We start from the raw sequence: 19,591 nt of genomic DNA on the forward strand, positions 1-19,591 counted from the left end.
TTTGGATATGTTTACATATATAAACATACATACATATATAACATATATAGAATTTATGAAAGCAGTCTCAGGATTCAGAGCTTTGTAACATTCACAGTGCTTTCTGTAGTTTCCCATCACAGGAAAGTCTTCAAGGAGTGTACACTTTCCACTTTCTTGGTAAAATGCTATGCATTATTTGTCTTCATTATTGTTTATTAGTATTATTGCTGCATTTGACTTGCCTTGGAAGTGGGTGTTTGGAACTCAGAATCTTTTTAGATCTCCATGCATTCAAGAAAATCCATGTGTGCCTCCATGTTTTTTTGTTAGCAACAAGCCAGTTAACTGTGATCAGTGATGTGTATTTTTCGCCCCCTTAAAACAACTTACTGTATAGACAATTTTATCGATGTAACTAGCTAATATGTCTTTATTTTCATTGATCTAAAGCAAATACTTGTGTGTATATATACAGCCTAAGTCATTTAAAGGTAAGAAGCTACATTGTGTACTGTTGATGCTGTGAGCGGCCATGATGCTTTGATGTCACTTGCTGAACTCAGGGTTGAAGAGACCATCCCGAGTTCCTGAGAAGGAATTGTCTCGTGGACATTTCACAACATTAACTATATACTGCTGAAAACGTGACATGTTGTTCTTTAGTAGATTAAACATTGTGGCAAATCACCAGGGTATAAGCAGAATAACTCACGTTTGTGCTGTCATATTTGAAAATAACACAACCCGAAGAGGAGCATACTAACCCGGAATGTATCACACCACCCCTGCGTGTAGTAATTTCATAGCGTCCATTGTGTGATATTCCTTATTTAAGGGCTAAATTTACCATGCAATTTTGTTTAGTAACATATTTAATAGATTTATTTGAATTTATTTTTCCCCCCATAATGTACCAAGGATGCACAGTTGCCTTGTTTTGAACTCATCCATAATGATCATAATTGCAGGAAGAAAATTATATCTTGTTGACATAACTAGGCAAGACTATCCTGACTGAAGTTAACACATTCCCTTGGAATAAATCATGAGCACTGAGGAAGTTTGCTTTATGCAGATTTGTCTGTGTGTCTGCATGCCAAAATACACTCACCATCCACTTTAATAGGAACACTGTAAAATATAAACATCTGCTTATTTATGCAGTTATCCAATCAGCCAATCGTATGGCATCAGTGCAATTCAGCAGTGCTTCTGTTAATGTTCACCACAAACATCAGAATGGGGAAAAATATGATCTCTGTAACATTAACCATGTCAGACGGGCTGGTTTGAGTATTTCAGAAACTGCTGATCACCTGGTTAGAGTCACAGAAATCACCATTTTCCACATTCTTTTGTTTGATGTGAACATTAACTGAAGCTCTTGACCTGTATATGCGTTTTGCTGTTGCCACATGATTGGCTGATTGGATAACTGCATAAATGAGCAGGTGTACAGGTGTTCCTAATAAAGTGGATGGTAAATGTGTATATACATTTTTATTTTAACTTTTTAATGTTGGACTTGAATTGTTTTTAAAAGGTTTGATACCAAACAGACTGATCTGTAAAATCCACTATTTAGTTCACATTTCTGTATTCAGTTCTCTTCAAAAATATGAAAATATAATATAAGATTTTGTATAAATAGCCCAGCTGGGTAAGTCACGATTTTTGGTTTGTAGCCCAGTATAATTGCAGCTGAATTTAACACACATTGCCCTTAAGCATTATCAAACAGCATTGTTAGGGAGCTAGGTCTGAGATTAAGAATGCAAAGACAAACGATCAGTAGTAATGTAGTTTATTTAATGCTGTGGTGAATCTCATCTTGAGTCTGTCTCTTTCTTTAAAAAAAAAAAAAAAGTCCTTACAGAATTAGTGTATTCTATTTTTAAAAGTACGTTATGTCTGAGAAGTCAGGCTGCATGGTGTAACTGAAGCACTGGAGCCAGGACTTTCTGCTAAAGCGAAGGGAGGGAGCGTAGAACGAAATGGTCAAAAATAGGCACAGTCTAGCAAAGTGTAGGAGGAGAGGGTTAGCAGTCACACTGCTGGGAGAGACAGTCTCTCCTTCTCTCCATATCTCTCGCGCACACAATATGATTGGACTGCTGCACTAATGGCAAGTGTGTAATTTATGCGTGACTAACTTGGGAAGTTGATATACATGTGTAACTGTACATCATGTTGTCACTGTTCCTATTGTCTGTTAAAATCAACTGTACCCCCCCCCGGGAGAATACACACTATCCCGTTCTACTCTAAAACTATTATTAGTGCACAATTAAGATTGGGAGTTGTGTGGAGTTTTATCAATTCCGTGACAGTTCAGGTTAGGGCTGTAGCACACTCCTTAGTTAATTCATAATATTACCTATTGTACTGTGCAAATGAGCCTTCTAACTTAGTAACTTAATGTTTTTTCTTGCAGTCTGATCCACCTGATTGTCCTAATGCATGTCTGTGGGTGTTTTGCTTGGTGTTTTCATGACGTTTCCGTGATCAAACGAACAGAAAATAATGCAGGCCAGACTTTAACCATGACACATCAGTGGTGTGTGTTTGTTATGCAAGGACTATGACAGATACAATTTGTAGCAATATAACTACAGTATGGTATTTTATCTTGTACAGACATGCTTTTGTTTTTTGTATGATCATACACAGCTCCTAAATAACTAGTGGCAGTGAATCGCTACATTAGGAGCGATATCATTGTTTTCCCAGAATGCTGAGCAGAAAGATGACCTGTAACATTGGTTATACTAGTTAAATTGTATTTCATATTATACCCATTACTGAAATTTTGCCAAATTGATTTTCTTGTAGGTCTGTTTGAGCAGCATTGCTAAATTGATTCTCCTGAAATTAATATCAGATGAAGTATTGTCGTATTCAAGATCACGTTCGGCCTGTCATTAGGGGATTGCAAGATGATGCCTTAGCCATCTGCAGTCCTGTTCTCTGAATAGGAAGGACAGGCTTCCTTTCTCCCAGTTGTTAGCTCATGTATACGTCACAGAGCGGGTACTGCTCTTCTTCAGTGCATTCCACTCCCTTAAGCAGCATGTTGGTGTGGTGTCTCTGAGGAAGCATGTGTTAGACTTGAAGAAGGGTTTTGTACATATAACCTTGCAGTGCTTCTGCCAACTTGCTTTTTGTGCTAGTTCTGGTTTAGGTCCTGTCCCGACCGTGTTGGATATGCTTCCCCGCTCAAACACCATTTGTTTTGCACAAGATTTTTGAAGTGTACCTCTGCAGCGACGCATACACATGAACCCTATCTTTGTGTCATGACCCAGATATGCACACATCTTCTCTTGCATCTTCTCTTGATTTCTGATGAAACCGCAATCAGATGAAATATTCTCTTGATACAAGCACATTGTTTGAAAGTGGGTGCAATTTAAAAAACTGATCAGTCTGTTGCATATTTTCAACCGTCAAGTGTGGCGTATGGCATATCCTTGTCTACAGTGCACAGTTTGGACTTGACCATCATTTAGATGAGCACATGTTCACATACACCCACACAGACACAGAGCCCTTGCATACACACTACATGTGAACCATACTCATGCACATTCACAGGATGTCAACGTGAACCAGCAGTTGTTTCCATGAATCATTCCTGCCCTCTGTTTGTCATCAGCCCCAGAAAATTGTTGTTTCAACCCAGATGAACATGGCTGTCTGTGTGTGTGTGTGTGCATGCGTGCATGTTTGTGTGTTAGTGAGCCAGACCTTATGTTGCCCATGTGTTTGCCTGTATGCGTGTGTATTACACAATCTTGTGGCCATGTCCTTGCTCAGGCCGGTGTGGTTTAGTTTGTTTTTGAACTGGCCAGTCAAAACGAGGGCACACGGTTTCCGTGGTTACCAGCGCTGAGCCCAAACATGCTGTTTAACACGGTGGGGCGTAGCATTTGTCTTTGGTCGTCTGCATAAAACAGACGACTGATTTCCACTCTCCCTCCCTCTCCAGTTTCCTTTGCTTCCACTTTCTTCTCATATTCATTTTTATTTTTAATATCACCCCTCGGCATTCGCTTGCATTCATGCAAACGGACACAGCTGAAAATGGTGTTATTGTCTCCTTGGCAACCCTGGCTGCCCTGTGAAAAAAGGGGGAATGTGTGCAGCGAGACAGGGGAGTGAATGAAAGACATCGTTCATTCATGAACATTCTTTTTACTGTCACTGGAGTTTAGTTCACTTCTGACTTCAGAGTCTTGTGTTACATAACAGCAACACTGTGTGTGTGTGTGTGTGTGTGTGTGTGTGTGTGTGTGGTGTGCTGTGCTGTGCTGGAAAGTGTAGGGATGTGTGTGGGTGACTGGTCATCAGTGTCATGAATTGCTGATGACGTCTGGGAATCCCTCCTCTTTGTACTCTCTCTCTCTCTCTCTCTCTCTCTCTCTCTCTCTCTCTGTGTGTGTGTGTGTGTGTGTGTGTGTGTGTGTGTGTGTGTGTGTGTGTGTTTTGCTGCCTCTCTCTCGCTCTATTGCTTACATACGCACATTCCCCCTCCCTCTCACAGTTCCTCTCTCTGCAGTATGACGTCATTACTGGAGGTTCCTCTCTCCTTGCAGCACCTGCTGTTCTGCTTCCTTCACTTATAAAGCCTCAGGCTTTCAAAGCCTATGTGCCTTCACTTCCGAACAATACATTTTCTACCTTTTCTGTTTATGTGCCAGTGTATTTGTGTGTTTACATTCATGTGTTCATATTTGTGGCAGATGGTTGGTTACTCAGCCCTGGCACTTTGTGTTTGAACTGCTCCTCACCACACAGACACATCCAGCTGAACTGAGTGAATGAATAAAAGGATGACATTTAGCTTGTCATATGACATTTTCTGTATTTTAAAGACATAAGTCATACCGTGTCAGTCACTGAGCATTTACAATACTCATTCAGTCCTGTGCATATATAATACTCATTCAGTCCTGTGCAAATTTCTTTCTTTCTTTCTTTATTTTTTTTAATGCAACTTTTTTTTTCTCTGGATGACTCACTCATTAAAGTTCTCCCACTCTGTGTGTCTCCAGCAGGAGGGGTTTATGTGACTGTGTGTGGGGAACTGCAAGATGCAGGAGCACTGAGGACGCACACTCTCGCCATGGCGTGTCCCCCATCCCCTTCCCCTGTTTAAGAGCACCATCTGTCCAACATCTTGTCTCTGGGGCTTCAGAGTGGAGCCCCACACACCAACACACTACAGTTTCAGGTAGTGACCTTTTTTTCTCTCTGATAGTTATGATTCATTACTCTTCAAAAGTATATATGCTATGCATTTGAACAAATCTCTCTCTCTCTTTTTTCTGCCTCTGTTTCTTAGTCTTTTGTGTTTGTGTGTGCAGAAGGTGTGTGAGTTGGGTTATAGCCTCTTTGCTGAAGGAAGATGTCTGTGATATTGCCCCTGGATGGGGTAAGAGAGGGGGACAGCGTGCTGGTTACTGAAACTCCTGCTGCCAGCCGCTGTAAAGGAACCTCTACCACACTGAGCAAAGACAACAACACTGAGAACAATGGTGCAGAGCCTGACGACAACCTCACACAAGACACACAGGTAACATCTGCTAGCATGCAAACTGTCAAGGCCAAGGTATCGTTATGAACTTTTATAGTAGTATTACACACAGAAACCATAACCATAACCTTATAATGGCTCTAAGTCATCTCTTATTCTTTTTTTCCCCCAAATTTATTTTAGTTTTTTAATGTGTTTTGCATGTTTGCATCACATTAAAAATCTCTTACCGATCCTAAAACACCTACCAATCAGGGAGGGTGAGGACTAGCACATTCTTCCTGTGAGACATGTGAAGCCGGCCAAACACAACTTTTCAAACTGCTGCTCATGCTATGTTACAGGGCAGTGTAACACATTCAAAGGAAAGCACTCTCTGCCCTCTGCCACATATATGAGCTCACAGAAGCCCATGATTGGCTAGTGTTGCTGTGATTGACAGGGGAGAGAGAGTATGCCATCCCTCCCATCCAGAGAACACAAATTTGCTCTCTTGACTCCCAGGAATGGCTGTGACATCATCGGCAATCAAAGTCACAATCTCCGGGTGTGTGTGTGAGTAAGCACTCTGCTTACAGTGTTTGGGACAGCTATGGTACAACAAAGACGCTAACTGAAAAAGCAGGGGTAAAAGAAAGTACCTGGTGCTAATTGCTTTGGCATTATTCCCATTAGACTACTTTTCTGACATGCAGGTGTTAGATGCTGTGATGTACATGTGATGTACACATACATACAAAGACATCTTTGTATTGTAAACTAAAAAAACCAAATCTGAGCAGCGTAAGGACAGATTGCTCAAAACATTTAAGCTTCTAATATACAGTACAGTATATGTTCATGTATATGTTCATGTATTCTGTTCATGTGCACATTTATATCTGAATGTCATTTATGCGTCTCCAGGCTATTGAACAACTCTACTGGTGTTGCTCATACTGCTGAACCCAATAGGTGTGCATTCTATAAATATTCTCTAACTTTTACTGGATTCAATCTGGCCCTATAGCAATGCGGCTTGTTAATCTTCAAGTTTCATCAACAGAAGTCTTACTATAGAAGGACTCTCTCATGTGGAACAGACCCAGCTGCTGTTGTGACCTATTGCTTTGATAACATGCAGATTTGCTTGTGGTGACTTTTCTTTGGCATGGAAGATTAGTTGATATAAACTTTATACTGTTCACTACAGGTGGTGGTGACATTAAGGTTCAGCATCTACATTTGACTTGAGTTCACTGGTAGTGAGGAAGTTCTAGCTCATTTAAGCACAAATGTTTGTGGCTGTTAAGTGAGTGCTGGTCCTGTCAGAAAAGGTTGCAGATAATTACCTAGCTGCTCAGACATATTGTACACCGCCATCTCATTCCACAGTAGAACTTGGTCTATTTTTTGGAGTGGCTGAAGATGATAGGATTGAGAGCTCCACTTAACACAGGCTCCTGTAATAAAACAAGCTACTTTAAAGCCATCATGGAAGGTAGACTGAGGAATTTGGGCAGAACAGCAGACTTGCTGTCTCTCTAAAAAGCTCTTGTTTGCATACTGCTGAAATGTTGCTCATGTAATGGATTTAAGCTCTGACCTTCTCCCTGATGGCGTGTGCTTGGAGACAAGCTGGAAAAGTTGTTCATCAACTCTACACATCTATAAAATAACATTCTTATTTCCAAGTGCTGGTTTATATAACATCAATCTATCATTCAGTTTTTAGTATGTTCCATAAATCCATTGCTAGAAGTATGTTCCCAGTATTTTTGAGATCAGAAATCATTCTGATTTCTTGTAATCATTATACAATGCATAAATATTATACAAATTTGTCCTTCATTTGAGAACTGTAATGACTGTTGCTTATGTAATGACTGTTTCTTATTAAATGACTGCTGCAATGTCTTGTATTTGAGTATTATATGAAAAGATATTTGCAATAATGTATTTATGCTTTATTAGAAAGGATCTAAAGGTTTCTGTGTTTTTTCCACCAATGTACCATAGAAACGCTGTCAAAACCATGGCCATAGCAGGAAAAGAGCCAAGGTAAACACTGCTGCATGATGTACTGTAGTACCATGTTGCCATGTGTGGTGTTTGCTAATCCTCCTGGCAAAGTTTCAAGTGTGGCAGAGAAAAGACAACACACACAGAAACACACACACACAAACAGTTCAGGTAGATATGACTCACAGGCTTTAGATGTAAGTGTGAATTAAGTTCACTTTTCCCCACATCATTCACTCAGTACTTTTGAGAAAATGTTTTTTATTCATAGAAAATGTAATGTCTTCAAAAACATTTTCTAAATATTGAATAGAGCTGAGATTTAATTACACGTTTGGTGATGTGTTCATTTTCTTAGTCCAATGCCAAGCTAAAGCTGGTGAGGAGTCTAGCGGTGTGCGAGGAGTCATCAGGCATGTTTTCTACTGATGGACCTGCAGAGAGCCAGGTACTGCACCATACCTCACCAGTCCTTCCAGAAGAGCTGAACTATGTCCTACATAATTGTGTACTGAGCTTTTTTTCTTGCCATTCATATCATAAACTGTTCAGGATATTATTCAGCTCCACATCAGCTGTCCGTCAGACAAAGAGGAAGAGAAGTCTTCTAAAGATGAGTATGAGAGCGAGGAGAGGGAGAAGAAGGACAAAACTCCACACAAGATGCTCTCACGTGGTAAGTTCTTCTGTGTTGGTGTATTTTAAAGGTCACTCTTTCAAATTCACTAAGGAATTTCTACTGTTACCACATCTCAAAAACTACATCTACGTACTCTGTGCCCGTAGTGACAAGGCTCCAATTACAGACACTTGAATCTTCATTGGTGACAAGGTCTGATCTGATGAGTTTCTGCTCATTTTCAAGAGAAAGACGTAACATGTTAGTATGTATTTCTAATAGCAGACTGTTTGGGAGCCAATAGAAACAGCTCACTGGTTGTTGTATAATGACTGCATTTATGTTAGGGTTTTTTTTTTTTATTGTTACTTCACGGTAAGACACTTGAGATGACACACTAGATTTGGTCTTGAAAAAAATTGCAGTAGGATCATTTGAGCTACTGAGCTCTGATGTTCCCTAATGAATGCTTGGAAAGCACTCAGGATTTCCTAATGACCAGATTGGTTAGTGCTCCAGGCACTGTAACAGATAGTTGTTTACCCTGAGGAGGACCCATTGCTACAGGCCTTTAAGTTCCTTCTTTATTTTGGTTGGATTGCTTGTAAATTGCGTGCTGCTCCAATGAAATCGGCTCTCCTATTTGGGGAGTGGAAAGGTGACCACAGACATGTGACAACAGAAGGCAACGTTTACTGCCATTTTCACCTCTGTTTGGTGCAAAATTTTACTGAATCCACAGAAGGATATAGACTTACTGTCCTGTTTTTCTTCTTCCTGCAGACTCCAGTCAGGAGTACACAGACTCCACAGGCATCGACGTGCATGAATTCTTGGTGAACACACTGAAAAACAACCCCAGGTACAAATGACACAACACACGCAGCATAGGACTCAAACTGATGCCTCAGAATGTGTGACTGCAGCTTATTGCCATATACTGTTCAGCTTTGGAATTAATTTTTGTCTTATATGCAGTATGTAAGAAATTAATCAACCTTCTGACCAATCAGATTCAAGCAAGATTCAGATTCAACAATGCTGTGATATAATTTTTATTTATTTTTTTTTTAAATAATGATTGTTAGCAGGTTATGGTTTCACAAATCCTGTTGTCAAACCAAACACTATGTTTATGTATGTAGATATTCCTATGCATATGTTTATGAAGATTTCACTATGGATGACAGAAGGGAGTTCTTGGTCTCTTGAGAGTTTTTATTTTATTTGAAACAGAATCTGTTTGTCCTGTCTTATTTTTTTCTTTACTGACCTGTCCCTTGTCATCCTTTACTCACTGTGGCAGGGACAGAATGATGCTGCTGAAGCTGGAACAAGATATACTGGAGTTTATTAATGATGATAAGTGAGTGTGTGTGTGTGTGTGTGTGTGTGTGCTTGTTATGTTGTTCATGTGGGTTATAGAAGTATTTAGCAATGGGTACTTTGTTGCTCAACAAGCCAATAAGGTCATTACTGAGCCTGAAAAACATTATAGGTGATGTGCAGACTTGTTAAAAATAGAGGATTTTTTTGTACAAGTATACACCCCTTTTCCAAATTTTGTAGTGTTATAGACTAGACCTCAAAAGGAGGTAATTAGAATTATATGTCATGAATCTGCAAAAAATAGGCCATAATATTGAAGTGGGTAGAAAAATAAATACAATTTGGACAAAAGTTCATCAGCTGTGCAAGCAAAGTGTTTCTTAAACAGCAAGTTGTTTGGCAAAACAGTGTAAGCCAATGAATTTGGCAAGTAAGTTTGTGCATTCATAAGTTTGTCCCTGTTGCGACTCCAATCACTTAAATGTGTTGCTTATTTTGAAGCTTTGCTTTTTGATTTGTTTCCTGAAGTTTTAAGAGGACTTTTAAGTGTATTTAAATGTTTTAGAAGTTGACATTTTCATTATAAAGGAAACTAGTAATCAGTTGTACATAATTTTTGTCTGTTCTCATTTATTTTTAGCAATCAGTATAAGAAGTTCCCCCAGATGACCTCATACCATCGCATGCTGCTACATCGAGTAGCAGCTTACTTTGGCATGGACCACAATGTGGACCAAACGGGCAAAGCGGTCATCATCAATAAGACGTGCAACACCCGCATGTAAGAAGTTTTCACCCAGATTTCTTAAAATGAATTCCTTTATTTTTTAAACAACAATTTATCAGACTGCTGTAGCTCAATCAGGTTTTAAAATATGTGAAATCAATGAAGTGAGTAACTTCAAATAATTTTATGGGAACGGAGCATCAGTTTTAGCATTTTTTTTTTTTTGGTCGAAACAGCACACATATTATTAATGCTATTATTAATTATTAATAGATCTATTTAAGGTATGGGGTCATATAGGTATTAATTATAATGTTAAAAATCACACAGACTGACTTAACAGCCTGAGTCTGTCTCTTTCTCAGCCCTGAGCAAAGGTTTTCTGAGCACATTAAAGATGACAGAACAATGGATTTCCAGAAGAAGTTTATACTGAAGAGGGATGATGCAAGCATGGACAAAGATGACAACCAGGTGAGCCTTCAGTCCTGCAAATCACAATGAACACTTGTTTTTTTGTTTTTTTTTAAAACTAATGGACTTTTATGGTTCTTTTCAGATTCGGGTCCCTCTGCAGGACGGCCGCCGTAGTAAGTCCATCGAGGAGAGAGAGGAGGAATATCAACGCGTCCGTGATCGAATCTTTGCTCGGGAAGTAAGTGCACAGGAAATGCAGGTGTGCAGTAAAGAGAGATATGTATTGCCAGTAGGGCTCAAATGTAGTAGTAGTAGTACTACTAGTAGTAATAATAATAATAATAATAATAATGCTCAATATTTTAACATTTCTTTTTTGTGTTCCAACCCCCCAGCATCAAACTAGTTAGAAAGTGAAATATCAGTTAATTTTGCTCCTTTTACACATACACAGGCTATGGAATTTTACTCTTTGTTCTCCAATATTATAGCTATAAATTGCTCATAAAAATTTAATAAGAGGTTGTTCTTATTAAAATAAGTCCAAATACAGTGTCATATGTTGTCAGTAGAGGTCCCTGTTTAAAAATGCTAGCTGGCTAAATACCCATCCATAGTCTGGGTTAGCTTACATGTACAGCGCAACAACAAACGGTCCTGGGTATCTGTCTAATGCAGCATTTAACATAATGAGATTTTATGTTAAAAATATTTATATTACGTTTAATTTACCAGTAAGGCGCTAGAACTTCTCAAATTTTATTAACTTTCAATTTAACATTTGTGTCCCAGAACAGTTAGGGATGATTATATTTTGAGTTGTGTTTTTGTTCTTAGCTAAAATAAGAAGCCCTTATTCCCAGTGCTCTCCCCCAGACCATGATAATTTTTTCTAATGTACAGTGCAAGTTCTTAGAAGGACCAAAGAAACCACCTGCTCCTGAATTACTAGTCTGATACATCAGGTCTTCCTTCAAGCTGCTTAGGAACCAATAAAGAGGGGAATCAGGCTCTATCACTTATATTACAATTGTGATTTGGCTGATGTGCACAGATGTTTCGCTTTGATTAAAGTTTATTTCAAACAATTAATTTTAACACGTTCTGAGTAAAATCTATTAGTAGATTTTTAGCAAATTTCAGAAAAGTTACCTGTTTAAATCTGCATTTATAAACAAGTGTTTGGGGATTCAGCTTAGCTGTGGAGCTATTCGTAATGTGCAGGTGTTTTTTTCTTCACAGTCTTCTCAAAACGGATACCTCAACGACAACAGGTAAGACACACTTACACCGGTGAGCAACGCAGGTTTGAGTCAGAGGGGGTTTTGTAGGCACAAATAAATTGCTGGTGTGATCTTTTGTGTGTGTAAGAGATATGTGGGTAAATTTATCCACTACTTATGTAGTTAGCATCCTTACTGCTTAATTTAACTGATTTAACTGATTCCTGTTTCTTTAGCTCTAAAGCTATATACCAAAATACTAGGATGGGTTTATACAAGATGATTTGTAATCATTTTTAGTTTAACCTTTTTGATTTTGGTTGATTAATTATTAATGCATTTAAAATCAAGACCTCTTATGTTGAATGAGTGTATACATTAGAGTTACACCTTAAACATAGGGTTATGGTCAAGTTTTAAAAGCACCATAGAGCACAGTTTTTAAAAGTTAAGCACTTTCTGCTGAGAGGAGGATGAGATGGAGGAGTGCTGAGACAGATAAACACTGGGGGCTTGTGAGGAGAAATTCTGCGTTGTTTGCATTTCTTCTCTCCTCTACACAGCCAGCGGTCCATGATCAGATCAAACAAATCCACTTAAAATCTTACTTTAATTACGTTTTTCCCAGCCTTGGTGTGGGAAGCAGCCTGGTTTTGGCCGTTTTCTTCTATTTATGATTTCTGATCTCTCCAGATGTACACACACACATGTTGAGTCACTTCCTTCACCTCACACAATGCAGTAACTTGCAGCCTTTCTCTTCCCAATGTGACCCCACAGACTTTCCACTGAAGGCTACTCCTCTTCCTCCCAAAGGAAGAGGCAAATCTTTAGGTACTTGGTGTTTGCTGTGTGTCCCCATACACGTTTCCGTGACGAGAGTGTGTGTGCTTAGCGTCAGCTCGGTGCATGGCTGCTATGTGGATTTGAAACACAGCTCTTTAAGGGGGAGGGACTTGTTAAGTCACGACCATTCTTGCACTTTTCTCTGATTGTGCACTTGCACTTTGGTGGGTGGGTGGGAGTGTGTGTGCGCGCGTACGTGTGTGTTTGTGGGTCCAGGCTAAGCCTGGTTGCTATGGTTGCTGTGGGGAATGTTCTGGAATTGTCATTTGCTAACTAGCGCATGCTATGGAGTTATTTGTCGGGTGTCTTGCTATTCTCATAGCAGTATGCTAGTGGTGTTAGACTTGGTGTTGCTTTTGTTTTTGTAAAATGTTAAATAAACTATTTATATTTATTGCTTTAGTTTATTGAAGTGAAAGGGAGGAATGGTGGACAAAAGAGAATGGAGGAAAAATGTTTTCTCTCTGTCTCTCTCTCTCTCTCTCTCTTTGTGTCTGTCTCTCTGCAGTAAGTCCGTGTCAGTAATGGGCTGTGTAGGCAGCAGCTCATTCATTAATTGCATACACAAATGTTCGCTACATTACTGCACCTTTTAAAAGCACACCCTCTTACACACATAATCCAATAGTTCTTTGTATTCATTTATGTGTGTAAGATTCCAGTCTTCATGAATTCTGCTGTGACATCTGGACTATGTACAATTTCTAAATATAGTGAATATGATTGGTGGTGTCCTTCCCTTATCACACTGGATTAATTTGCTTCACAGGACAAAAATGAGTCTTTAATGGGAAACTGTATTTTATCTCAAGCTAGAATTCTGGGTTTCTTACATGGTTAGAGCAATGATTCATACACAGGGACTTCTATGGCGGACGTACAATCTAAGACTAACAATAAACAGATTTAAAAAATGTATTGTTTAACAAAGTAAAACTTATAATCATTGATGTGGTGACTTTTTTTTTTTTTTGAGGAGACATTTATTTCATGTTTATAGAAGAAGTTTAGGTTGTAAGTGCTTTGTTACAAAGTTTGCCAGGATGAGACAGAAAGTCTTCAGGACGGAGGAGTTTACACTTTTCCGATAAAATGACAGGCTGCATTTTGAGCTCGAGGGACAGAGAGAGAGAGTCTGGTGAGGGAATGACTGTTTATCGCAGCTATACCATGAGAACAGGGACTAATTTGTCCCTCGGACGTTCCCAACATTAAATCTAACTATAAACCATTAAAATGTGTGACGTGACTTTTCTTATTAAATTATACATTGTAATCGTAAGCAAATTGCTGTGGTATAAGTAGAATAATACACTCCAAAACATGCTGTTGTACAAAAATAATGCACTTCCGCTGCACGTTGTGCTGCATCACACCCCCTCTGGTATACATTATTTTCGTATAACAGCATGGTCTGGAGTTTGTTATTCCTTAGATATATATGCATTAAAACTAGAATGTGGCAAAACAAGTTCTACATACTCCTGTTTCTGTTCACAATTTGTGGCAATGAATAAAAAGACTACACTTTTGGTGGTGGGGGGATAACTATATTGTTAGGCTATATATTAACAAACAATTTCTGTAGCTGTCTAGGAAACCCCTTGTCGCTATGGTTAAATTCTGGCAAACAGCCAGAGATTATTAAAAAAAAAAAAAAAAAAAAAAAAAAAAAAAAAAAAAAAAAAAAAAAGGGGGTTTCTGCCTGTAACATATGTTGACATCAGTACATTTAAGAAACCATAAATATATTTTCCCCAAAACAGCATGGCAAGGTTTATATTTACTTTTTAATCTTGCGTAGACTTTCTGCAAAAGATTACGTTGTGTAAAAAGCCACATAAAAAAAAAACAGTAAATGTCTGCTTGAAGATGTCTCAGACCTTGCTAGCTAAATGTGTGGCACTCACACAGTGAATGCCAGGCTTTGATCAAGTTGTTGGATAGCTATATACTATAGTGAAATGGGCATAAACATAAGTTCAGTTTTGTAATTAAATACTGGCTGTCAAAATGTCTGTGATGTGCCTGCAGCGCAAGTACTGTATAACATTACGTGTGGTTGAGATACATGCAAAAAGGTTAAAAAAGTTATTTGTAAGGTTTTCTGAGGCCTCAACACACACATTTTTGAGCTTAAATTAACTTGTTCATGCTGCAAAAAGGTCTTTGCAGATTGTAACAACTAAATAATAACTATTTTGGAATAAAAGTATATGACAAACATGTTTGAACTTAATCTGTAGATGCCCTTTTTTCTAAGGTATCTATTTTATACTGCTTCAGAGGTTTGTAAATGTGTATATAGTGGCCCTGACACCAAGTTGTAATACAAGATGTAAACTGAGCTTTGGGAAACAACATGTTTATAAACACTACCAGCTTATACACGTTATCTTGATATACAGCCAACTCAGTTATCCTGGACTGTTCACTGTTAATTACCAATTTCATCATGCCATAGATTGGTGGTACTACAGAATATAGTATGTTGCGAGTTTAGAATATTGACCCTTTTTATGGCCAATTCCAGGAGCCCTAAGAGCATTAGGATAAAGCCCAGCAATGAGTAGTCAGATATTTTCAGGTAAGTGTGTATATATGATTGCAAGTCACTTTTAGGGGATACAGCAGGTGGTCTCTGTGTGAGAACTAACAAAGGGGTTTGCAAAGTGTCAGGGTCCAGTGAAAGTGGGGACCATGATCGGACATGAATTGATTTCTCAGTTATAGCAAAATGACCAAAAATATGATAATGAACTGATGAATTTGGTGTGAGCAGGAAAATCATCAAACCCCAGACAAACACAGGCCTGATCGGCTCCCCCAAAAATAATATAGGATTATTATGTGGCTGTTGACGAATTTCATACTATATACTTTTTTTTTTTTTTTTTTTTTTTTTTTTTTTTTTTTTTGATTTTGCAATTATATTCCAGTTAAATCCAATTTTCTAGATCATACTTTAAGTGTTGCGATTAGGGAACTCACATGATTAAAAATGACATGATTGATTATTGGTTTTCATGGTGGCTGCTCCTGTCTAGAGAGACAGTGTAGCACACAGATAATGAGTGTGTATCCTAGCAGTGGTATGTGTGAACGTGTCAAATTGTTTCATTGTGCAGTTTCTATCTAAAATGTTTAAAGGGCATGAGTTTGTGTTAATACCCAGTTCTTTATATGTGTGTATTTGTTTCCTGTTTGTGTGTGTTTGAGTACGTGTTTCATGTTGTCTGGTTTGTGTTGCTTGCTGTAACAATACTCAAGGCATTTACCAAGTGTGCATCTTGAGTGGTTTGTGTGACTGGGGCCTTGTCATCGTAAATATTGTTTTCAGGTATTCTTCTGAGATGCTGATACTTCACCTTGTTTTGTTTTGTTTTTTTGTAGTGATCTGTATATGTAAAGATATGTATGTGTATGTCTGGTTTCTTCTATTTTAAGTGAAATATGGGCTTGATTTGAGTGCATCTTTCTAGAACTTCTTGCTCTGTTTTAAGTCCTTAGTAGTATTTCAAAAATAAAGTTGTCTCGTTTCTTTCATCCTGTCCCTTTCTGCTTTTTGCTTCCTCCTCTCCCTTCCCCACCTGTTCTTTCTCTGTTCTGATGGCCCGTTCTGCAGGGGGAATAAAGAGTGTTCGAGCCGGCCATCGAGCAGTCGTCAGAGCAGCACTGACAGCGATATGAAGAGTCTGGAGCCACGGCCTTGGAGCAGCACGGACTCGGACAGCTCAAATCGCACACTCCGGCCTCCCGTTACCAAGGCCAGCAGCTTCAGCGGCATCTCAATCCTCACACGCGGAGATAGTCTGGGTAGCAAAGGCTCACAGGGCAGTGCCAGGGGCTCACGCACAGGTACACACATACTTTTGCAGAAGTCAGACAAAGCACAAACAGCCAGGTATACACTAAAATACTCACACACATTCCTTTTATAGTTACCACATACACTACCAGTATTTTGCTACAGTTCTGTCTGCTTGGTAAATCTAACCTCTAGAGCCCTCTGGTGCCTGAGAGGTGAATTGCGATTGGAGGTGCGCACGGATCCTGTTCCTCCACGATTGAGTATTCATTAATATAACATCTAAGGAACTACAGCCTCGCTTTCACTGAGTTAAGTCAATGTCATGAGTCCACCGTCAGGCAAACACTGAACAAGGAGGAAGCCACTACTCTCCAAAAAGAACACTGCTGCCCGTCTGAAGACCACGTGGATAAGCCAGAAGCCTACTGGAACAATGTTCTGTGAACAGATAGAATTTTGGTTTAAATGAAAAGAGTTATGCTTAGCATTCCTACATAAGAACCTCATCCCAACCGTGAAGCATGGGGTTGGCAGTATTATGGTTAGGGGATGCCTTGCTGCCTCGGGTCCAGAACGGCTTGCCATTATCAATGGACTTATGAATTCTGGATTGTACCAGCAAATTCTACAGGAGAATGTCCGGGTATCTGTCCATAAACTGAAGCGTAAGTGTAAGTGGGTCATGCAGCAACGACGACCCTAAGCAAACAAGTAAGTCTACAAAGAAATGGTTAAAGCAGAGGAAATTTAAAGTCAAAGTCTAGACTTTAACCTTTTTGGAAGGACCTAAAAAGAGCAGTTCATGCAAGGAAACCCACCAGCATCACTGAGTTGAAGCAGTTTTGTAAGGAGGAATGGGTCAAAATTCCTCCAACTCATTGTGCAAGATTTTTCACCAGTTACTGGAAACGTTTGGTTGAAGTTATTTGCTGCTCAACGAGGTCACACCAGTTACTGAAAGCAAAGATTCACATGCTTTTTCTGACAAAGATATTTGCTCAATAAATACAATAATTTGGATAATTTTGCTCAATAAATACAACCCCTGGCAGAAATTATGGAATCGCCACATCCAGCTTTTTCTTCCATCGTAGCAAATACACAAATCACAATCACAAATCACAAATATGACACAAAAAATTTTTTGTTTAACTGCTGAACATCCTGGCTTTGTGAAACACACCTCAAACACCTTAAATTATTTTAATTAAGGCTTTTTTTTTCTTCAGTAGAGGAATAAAATTATGGAATCACTCGATGTTGAGGAAAAAATTATGGAATCAACAACAACAACAAAAAAATCACAATTAGTACTTTCTTGCTCTCCTCTGGCATTTATGATGCCCTGAATTCTTTGAGGCATGGACTTCACTAATGAAAAACAATATTCTCCATCAAGCTGGTTCCAACTTTCTCAAATAGCGGTCGACAGGAGTGGTGATGCCATAATTTTTGGCAGGGGTTGTAAATGTAAAAACTTTGAATGTTTTTGCATCAACTGGGTTCTCTTTATCTAGTTTTAGGACTTGAAAGGTGCTATATAAATGGAGCTTAAAAGGTGTTTAAAAAAAACGCTATATAAGCGATATATGGAGCTTTTTATTATAAGCGCACTTTGTCATTCTTTGCGTTGGATTTCATAAAAGTAAAATGCTAACTTAGATTCCCACTATAATTTATTTTGCAGGTCTTCCTCTTGTAACCACAGAGGCTTGCCCCCAGCCACCTCAGCAAAGCCGCACTCTCCTGCCCTGCCCATCCAGCTGCCCTTCCAATGTTCCTCAGAGCCAGGCTCCACCACCACCTCCACAAACGGCTCTGCTGCCCACCCCTACTCACACTCACACGCACTCTCACCCACAGCACCCCATCGGCAGCCACAGCCATAATCACATGCTGCCGCAGGTGAGTCAGTGAGCCTTTTTTTTTTTTTTTTTTTTTTATTTATTTATTTTTTTTTATTATGAATAATGTATACATAACCCACTGTATTTGAGTTCACTATTAGTATATTCTATATTTATAGTTTTAGAGATGTATTTTTGTTAACATAGTATCAAGAGTTGCTTAAGTTAATGCTTTTTCAAATGTCCTTTTTTTTTCTTTTGTGACTCCTCTTTTGCTGGTCCCTCTAACATTCATTTTTTCCTTCCTTTTCCCTGTTTTTTCTTTTGCTCTTTCTCTCCATTCCTCTCTTGCACTTTTTTCCCTTGACTGTATTTAGCCGGTGGCATCTCTGCAGCCTGCTCCACAGCCTGTATCATACTCCAGTACCTCCTGCCCTCAGGTCATCCTGCCTGTTTCTCCTTCTCAGCAGTATAACTTGGTACTAATTATTCTTTCCTGCTTTACATTTCCCTGCTATCTTCTCATCTCGTACCCTATCATGAGCTCTTAGCAGTACAATAGTTTCTCAAACAAACAATTTGCCTGCACTCTTCACGTTCTTTATATCTCTCTTTTTCACTTTACCCTTTTATTCGGACTCTCTTGCTGTCTCTCTTTGTAATGGGTAATAGTTTTTAGATTATTAGGTTAAGTTTGGTCTGTGAAGATTAAGATTACTGCAAGCAGGTCCGAATTACAACATTTTGTTTTTTGTGTCTATTTATTTGATTAGTGCTGAGAGTAACAATAGTAGCAGTTAAAAATAGTCTGATGCTATAACTCTATGGCCATTGTCTTTGTAATCTCTCAGCAGTACTTAGCAAATTGTGACCTTAGTATTATAAGGCTTTCTCTGGCCCAAAAAAAATTGCAACACACTTCATGGTTTTCATTTGGTGTATTTTCAACTTTTTTAATACTGTCTCCAAAACAACATTATCACAGGCAAGCAATGATGACCCTGCTTATGATGGCAACAAATCAGCATATATTAATATTAGCTACTCCTTATTCTAGGTTTTTCATATATATGTATGTATGTATATATATATATATATATATACATATATATATATATATATATATATATATATATATATATATATATATATATATATATATATATCACATACATACATACACACATATATGTATATATATATATATATATATATATATATATACACATATACACACACACTATATATATATA

At 38.5% G+C, this 19,591-nt stretch overlaps 1 protein-coding gene across 11 annotated transcripts in view; it reads left to right on the forward strand.

Annotated features, from left to right (window-relative positions):
• LOC113526407 (R3H domain-containing protein 2) overlaps positions 1-19,591 on the forward strand; it is a 57,661-nt gene that overhangs the window by 22,503 nt on the left and 15,567 nt on the right. For 5 of the 11 annotated variants that reach the window (XM_053229182.1, XM_053229185.1, XM_034312220.2 and 2 more), the window contains exons 2-16: positions 5,037-5,215; positions 5,349-5,557; positions 7,517-7,558; positions 7,878-7,967; positions 8,072-8,195; positions 8,922-9,000; positions 9,445-9,504; positions 10,108-10,248; positions 10,560-10,668; positions 10,754-10,849; positions 11,854-11,885; positions 12,615-12,668; positions 16,306-16,538; positions 18,179-18,396; positions 18,716-18,817. In XM_053229182.1, coding sequence (XP_053085157.1) covers positions 5,390-5,557; positions 7,517-7,558; positions 7,878-7,967; positions 8,072-8,195; positions 8,922-9,000; positions 9,445-9,504; positions 10,108-10,248; positions 10,560-10,668; positions 10,754-10,849; positions 11,854-11,885; positions 12,615-12,668; positions 16,306-16,538; positions 18,179-18,396; positions 18,716-18,817 — 1,548 coding nt within the window. In that variant the 5' untranslated portion in view covers positions 5,037-5,215; positions 5,349-5,389. Of the gene's footprint in view, positions 1-5,036; positions 5,216-5,326; positions 5,558-7,516; positions 7,559-7,877; positions 7,968-8,071; positions 8,196-8,921; positions 9,001-9,444; positions 9,505-10,107; positions 10,249-10,559; positions 10,669-10,753; positions 10,850-11,853; positions 11,886-12,614; positions 12,669-16,305; positions 16,539-18,178; positions 18,397-18,715; positions 18,818-19,591 lie in introns of all 11 variants that reach the window. The other 6 variants (XM_053229174.1, XM_053229175.1, XM_053229165.1 and 3 more) reach the window with 5 other exon arrangements.

This window comes from Pangasianodon hypophthalmus, chromosome 2 (genome assembly GCF_027358585.1).
Source record: "Pangasianodon hypophthalmus isolate fPanHyp1 chromosome 2, fPanHyp1.pri, whole genome shotgun sequence".
Taxonomy (NCBI): Eukaryota; Metazoa; Chordata; class Actinopteri; order Siluriformes; family Pangasiidae; genus Pangasianodon; species Pangasianodon hypophthalmus.